Source organism: Engystomops pustulosus, chromosome 2 (genome assembly GCF_040894005.1).
Source record: "Engystomops pustulosus chromosome 2, aEngPut4.maternal, whole genome shotgun sequence".
Lineage (NCBI taxonomy): Eukaryota > Metazoa > Chordata > Amphibia > Anura > Leptodactylidae > Engystomops > Engystomops pustulosus.
In genome coordinates this window covers 29,673,988-29,681,035 of record NC_092412.1, presented here as the reverse complement: position 1 = coordinate 29,681,035, position 7,048 = coordinate 29,673,988, and the positions used below count along the sequence as shown (strand labels likewise).

General features: G+C 44.8%; 2 protein-coding genes across 4 annotated transcripts in view; one reads left to right on the top strand and one right to left on the bottom strand.

The window, feature by feature from the left end:
- Positions 1-1,919: 1,919 nt before the first annotated feature.
- Positions 1,920-6,748, bottom strand: ANKRD49 (ankyrin repeat domain 49). Of its 3 annotated transcripts, none has more exons than XM_072134137.1 (3): positions 6,469-6,748; positions 5,153-5,455; positions 1,920-4,160 (listed from the first exon to the last, which is right to left on the bottom strand). In XM_072134137.1, the coding sequence occupies exons 1-3, from the start codon at positions 6,469-6,471 to the stop codon at positions 3,717-3,719; spliced, it is 750 nt and encodes a 249-aa protein (XP_071990238.1). In that variant the 5' UTR covers positions 6,472-6,748; the 3' UTR covers positions 1,920-3,716. The 3 variants fall into 3 exon arrangements, with proteins under 3 accessions (XP_071990238.1, XP_071990240.1, XP_071990237.1); XM_072134139.1 differs by having other exon boundaries at positions 6,554-6,747; XM_072134136.1 differs by lacking the exon at positions 6,469-6,748 and adding an exon at positions 6,163-6,294.
- The window catches only part of MRE11 (MRE11 homolog, double strand break repair nuclease), a 125,723-nt gene continuing 125,412 nt past the window's right edge, over positions 6,738-7,048 (top strand). The window contains exon 1 of the mRNA XM_072134135.1: positions 6,738-6,850. The gene's annotated coding sequence lies outside the window, so the exon portion shown is untranslated. The remainder of the gene's footprint in view (positions 6,851-7,048) is intronic.

Genomic DNA, 7,048 nt, shown 5'->3' with positions numbered 1-7,048 from the left:
AGCACACGCGTTAATGCGGTGTTAACACATGCATTTTGTAATCTAAATGTTGACAGCAATCTCCTCTTCTCAGCTGCTGTGATGCGTTTCTGCCACGTGTGAAGCACCCCCAATGATGTTCTCATGCTTTATGATCCAGCATGCTTTTTGCTTCAAGTACTGCACCTGAAAAGCAGAATGTGTGAATGCACCCCGTTAAAAAAAGCAGTCCGTTAAAAAAAACGCATGCATTTTTTGAAAACGCATCCGTTTTTGACCCGTTTTAATTAAGATAATTGGTAAAACCAGTCAAAAACTGATGTGCTTTCAAAAAGGCATGCGTTTTTTAACGGACTACTTAAAAACGGACCAAAAATGGGTTCAAAATGCCTAATAGAAGACTCATTGCCATCCTATTCTTTACATCAGTTAGTTTCCGTTCCGATTGCTTTATTCCCATTGATTTCAATATACTTGCAATATGACGTCTGTTAGTTTTACATCTTCCATTAGACCTTCTGTTATTTGTGCGGATAGCTGGAATAACAAAACAGATGGCTAAAAAATGATGAAAAACAGAAACTAACTGACGCTAAGGCCACGGTCACATGTTCCGCTAGCAGTCCGTTCATCACGTGACGCTAGAGCACAGCCTCGGCCCAATCGCATAAGCGTTTCCAGAGAAACACATGCAATTGCGTTATAAACGGACTGCTAGCAGAACGTGTGCCCGCGCAGCTGAGGGTGGGCAGGCACACATCGGGTGTTCTGGAGAGAATAATTGTGCACGGCCGTTCTTACGGCCAAAAATAGAGCACGCTCTATCTTTTTTACGGCCACTGCACAGTAAACACATGTTGTGCTCACCGTATGGAGCCCGGGCGCCATAGACAACTATGGGGGACATATATCCGCACGTAAATTTGTGCCCGTATATATGTTCCCCATACATTTGTTTGCAAGAGCCCTAAGGCTGGCGCCACACGTAGCGCTTTGTCTGCGCTTGCAAACGCAAACAAAGTCACGCCCACCGGGACGGGCCTCGGCCCGATCGCAACAGCGTTCCTGTGGAAACGCCTGCGATCGGGAACGAGCCTTACAGAAAGCAAAGTATCTGTTTATTTAAACAGATCCATTAAAAAATGGATAACATGCCATTAATCTATCCATCCTGACACTTTAAATTACAATTCATTAAAAAAAATTTGCGCTAACGCGATGTTGAGCGTGAGCTGACATAGCAGTAACAAACGCACGCTTTAACGCAATGTTAATAGCAATGTAATTAAGAAATTCTCTTCTCAGCACCTGCGATGTGCCTAAAAACGCATGTGTTACCGCCACGCATGAACGCACCCTCATGGATATTCCCAGGAATTCCAGTGGCACACAACAGTGGTCCATCCACCAAAAATGGACTTTTCGCTGACTGGATTTTATGTTTATTCCATGAAATCTAGCCAGCGTATAGTCCGTATGGTGCCTAAATCATTTCCCGTCTGCAGGTTATGTATTGATCCCCTCCACCATGCTGTTATTATATGGCTGTGGGGTAGCAACTTGAAATTCCTTTTGTAATGGCGGCGGTGAGATAGCTGCAAAAAAAGCAAGTAGCTCTGAGCCACCATAGAGATGTACGAGTGCATGTCTGAGCGGAGCGGCCACACCAGAAGAGATGAGGAAGGTCCAATTCATGCCAAGATTTGCGCTGTGGTCACTTAGCTCGCCGCGGTGAAGCTTGCGCCTCACTTCTCCACACGCTGACGTGTGCATGAAGCATTGGACAATGTGAATATGAGCTGTCTGGGTCTGTATACAAATCTGTATGCAGGGAGCACCCCCTTGTGGTGCTTATGAGTAGAGACAATTTTAATTATTAAATTAAGGCGAAAAAAAGAAACTACAAGTTCTCATTTTTGGAACTTTTTTTTAAATAAATAAGTATATACAAAACACATTTGTGACCTAAAACACCGCACGTAGGATGCCACTGCTGCAAATTTTTTTTGTTACATTGAAAGTGCATTTTCATGAGATACGTTACTACCAGTGCAAAGGATGAACACAGTCCATGGTCCTCTATAGAAGGAGTGTCCTTCTGGCATCCACCAGGGTGGTTAACAGTACATCGGTGTAAATGGGAATATTTACAAAAAATATTAAATAAAAATATTTTGGCCGACATCAGTAGATTTCTCCAACTGTGCAGCAAGCATACAGTATATTCACATTCAATGGCTTAAAATAGTAGCATTTTTAAGGCATAGTACACAACACCCCACTGACTGCCAGAAGACTCAAATGAAAATATATTGCATAAGGCCTCATGCACACTTTAGTAGCGGGGGCCGTGACGTTGCCCCCATAGATCTATGGCACCAGATCACAGTGCAGTGAGTACATTGTATCTCACCACACTATCACCTGTCTTTCTATGCAGAGGGGACGGGTGGGGAGCGCTCGACCGGGTTACGGCCCGGATGAGAACATGGCCGTGTGCATGATAAACCAGGGACACATATTCATAGATCCAGACACAGTGACTGTGGTCATCTTATATTTATCCATGGCCTCCTTAGGTCTAAAATCAACTTTTAATCTTATGCTAATGAGTCAGAGCCCCTCCATGCTGTAGCTTACAGTAAGCAGAGGGAGGCCAGAGTGCTGAAGGAGCAGTGGGAGAGTAAGTCTACAGTCACACACATGTATGGGGGACGTATATATGGCCGATATACGTCTCCCATACACTTCTATGGGCTCACGCACACGTGCGGCACTGCACCGCTCCGTAGCCCGGGAAAAGATAGGACATGTCCTATCTTTTCCCATGTTACGGTGCCGCACCCCATATGTTCCTATGGTGAGGGGTTGAACTGCGGAAGTGTGCAGGTAGCCTAAAACTGTAACTTTCTGTGAAACTGCAGCACAGAGGGTCTTTGTTAAAGCTTCGGTAGCCCTTCTGCCTCATTAACCTTTTTCAATTTTTAGAAAGTTGATTTTAAAAGGAAGGAGGGCATGGATAAGAAATCAGAAGATTACCACAGTCACGGTGCCGGGATCTATGGGTAAGTGTCCCTGGTTTATTATGATGGATTTTGACGGTAGATTTCCTATAAAGAGTATTGCAGTTTTTTCCAACTACACTAGGTGCTTATCCTCACACTGCTGTGTCTCTAACTCCCTGCACCGACAGTTGTTCCTTCTACTCTGAGTAAGAGCTGCAACTTATTGTTTAATACTATAATTTAATTAATCTACCACCAAGGATAAAGGACTATATACAAATGAGCCTGAGGGGCTCCAGTCTTTATTAACACCTATGGAGCCTGGAGCCCCTCAGGATCACTTGCATACAGTTCTTTATCCTGGTGCTAGATGCCCTTTAAAAACTAGGCCTTGTTATGTAAGTTTCAAGACATCAAAATGTGACCGGTGCACAACATGATAAATAACAAAATATCAGTAAGAAATAGAAAGAGCAATGTATTTTCTAAATTCCTCTGAATGATGTGAAGATGAATAGCGGAGGTGCACTTTATGGCTTCATTAGTATAAATATGGAGTCTATGAGTATGAAGGTGGCGTCAGGGGTGTAGGCAGGTGACATGTTACTGTATGTGTCACTAATACTTGTCATACCCATACTACAGGCACATACCATGTGATATGCAGAGGCCCTCTATGTACACAGCAAAAACATTCGCACCACATATACAAATCTAGAAGGAACCCAGAGATTAGGTCCAATAATCCGCAATCTCAAACAAGTAATGGTAGACGTCGGTGCGCCGGGCGATCTCATAGGCCGTCTCCCCCAGCTTGTTAACCATTTGGGGTTTGACATAGCGATTCATGAGGAGGAGCTCCAGGAGCTGGCGGCTGTCTCTATTGGCGGCGGCCAGGTGCAGCGGGGTCAGGGAGCCCTTAGTCTGTGCATTGATGTCTGCCCCGTGCTGCAGCAGGAAGGAGGCCACCGCCGGGTTGTTCCACTTGCAGGCGCTGTGTAGCGGGGTCCATCCGTCCAGCGTCACAGCGTGAACGTCTGCTCCGTTTGCGATCAGTTCCTGCACGACCGCCAGGTGACCGTTGTATGAGGCCCGGTGTAAGGGGGTGTAACAATCCTCATCCATCACACTCACAAGATCCGGGGCGACTGACAGGAGTCTCTGTATGGTCTCCAGCTATAGAGAGAAAGCGATAAACACATCATTAGTGACAAAATCAAGTTATCCGGAACCATTCTCTATTCCCTCAACAGGGTTTCTTGTTTTATTTAAAAGGACATCTACCACCAGGATGAAGGATTGTAAACCAAGTACACTGACATACTAGTGAGTGCCCCCTGTGGCAGGACCTGCTCTTCTCAGCTACTTATGCCCTGTTCTTTTTTAGACTTAAAACTATGCAAATGTTTTGGGAGTCTGAAGGGCTCCAGGCTCCATAGGTGTTAATAGAGCCTGGAGCCCCTCATGCTCATTCGTATACTTTTTATCAATAATAGTCTATCCCGCGGAATAAAAAAAAACCTAAGGGCCCATGCACACAAACGTATGGGGGACATATAATAATTTTTTTATTTATATAGCGCCTACAGATAACACAGCGCTGCACAAAGCATGACAAATTGTTCCCTGTCCCCATGGGGCTCACAATCTAAACAACCGACCAGTATGTTTTGGAGTGTGGGAGGAAACCGGAGTACCCGGAGGAAACCCACGCAAACACGGAGAGAACATACAAACTCTTTGCAGATGTTGACCTGGGAGGGATTTGAACCCAGGACCCCAGTGCTGCAAGGCAGAAGTGCTAACCACTGAATCACCATGCCTCCCATAATCTTTATGAGCCCCAAATGTGAAGAAATAAAAACTACAAGTAAAAGTTCAACAATAGGAGATACGAACCTCCTACCCAAAAAAAAAAAATGGCCTGGGCAGGTGCTGAGGGGATAAAACATAGTAATCTGCAATACAACTAACAACCTAAGGTCACGTGTGAGAAGATTTCACGAAAATCCGTAACGTTTTATGGACAACAAGCGGTATGGGGTTGTCAGGCAGCAGGCCCATACCAACCAGTCTGTCTCGTGGTTGAGATCTTAAACCAGTAACAGGGAAAGAAATAGAACAATCTGATCGGATGTTGAACTCATTTCCATTGTGTATGAACTCACTCTATTATTTTCTGCCGCAAATAGTATTAACTCTTTGGGGTTGTCCTTCAGATTCTCCTCCTTGGCCTGGTACCAGTCCTCACTCTTCTCCTCCTCGTCGTCGTCTTCGGACTCCCCGGGCCAGTGACTCTGGGTTCCAGTAGGGATCAGATGTCGGTGGGTTTCCAGTAGATCCAACTGGTTGAAGTCCTCAGGGAAGTGGTCGAGTTTTTCTTGCATTTCTATCTCGTCCTCTGCGGTGGAGTCTTCTGTGCCCTGGTCCTGGGTGGGAGAGATGTCCTTCTCCTGCTGCAGAGTCGTCATCTGAAGAACACAAGAAAAAGAACAAAAAAAATTTGTCAAATTTTTCTGTTAAAATTATTGGAAGCTTCTGATTTTATAAATGTGACATTATGGGGAACACATAGGGAATGGCGGACCTTCTGTTTAGCGTCAGGATTTAGTTGCTGTTAAAGGAAATTATTATGATTATTATGTCAACATCTGGACTTTACGTAAAGTTTTAAGGATTGAATGTATGGTATTCTTGGTCGGTTCCTGGGACACACACTTACAAAATATCCTACAAAACTTTTAGCAAGTTCCTTGCTGGGTGACAACCCATTTGCACTTTATAACTGGAATCAATGGGGTGGCAGAGGAAGCCCCTTCCACACATATGTGGATGTTGCAGTCACTATTGACCACGGGATCTGATTGATCTGGACAATGCCCCCCCCCCCCCCCCCAAACCCCCAAACCCCTAAACCCCTGAAGGGTATTGGTCCGGTAAAATTGCAGATCCAGCTGCCACTCTGAACCTGCATTATGATAGGGATATGGAGAAAATCCATATTATACCCTACTAGACATTAGTCAAGTACTCAAAGTGATCCTCCATTAAATAAAATCTGCACAGTATAACAGGATGTGAAGCTGCAGCACAGGGTGGTTCTGGTAACACCCCCAGGAGCCCATGAGCATAATTTTAAAAGGAAGGAGGCCATTGATAACAAATATAAGAAGATTACCACAGTCACGGTGCCTGGATCTATGAGTAAGTTTCCCTGGTTTATCATGAGGGTAGATTTCCTTTAAAGGGATGCTGTTTGGATTTCAAAAATTCTAATAATTGACCTTTATGGCAAGAAATTAAAGGTCATAAGGTAAATCAGGGGCTGAAGCCAGGCTCACTCCACTCCAGATTAAGTCTATGGACAATCGTAGTTGTTGGGCATTACTATAGTGTACATGCACTCCACCACTTAGCTGCCAGTGCTGCAAACGCACCATGTGCATTCATACCAACAAACCCCTGCAGCTACCATCATCCTCACCATGGCTTCTGCTCCATACTGTCCCCCAGATTACCGCCAAAATATGACTCAGATCACATAATCTTCCTATACACGACCCCCTCACCTTTCAGACAGTGCAACACCCGTTTTCTCGTAGAAAAAGAGCACATTAAAAAAAACTACATTTCCCACAATGCTTCGCTCTTCTTCCGCCTGCAACAACGCGTCCAATGCTGATCATACGTTACAATCGCTAGAGGGAAAACTCTAATGTAGTTTCCGCGTCTCCGCGGACGCCATTTTGTTGTGGTCCTGGTGGTTACAACGCTGTCAGTATCGCAAGGAATGCTGGGATTTGTAGTTTTGCCGACAGCTCCCAGCATGCACGTGGTTTCCCGGGATTTTGCAGTGAGGGAGTGAGGTGGGTATAGTGGCTGAGTGTGAACTGTTACCTGTGGTGTGATTGCATAAGGGTATGGATAAAGCTTGTATGATGTGACAGCATGTGCAAAATGGTGATGGAGGAAAATACATATAATCAGTATTCTGGGGCGGACACGTGTATTACATGTTGTATGTCACCCACACATGTACCAATAACAGGGTGTTATATGCTAAC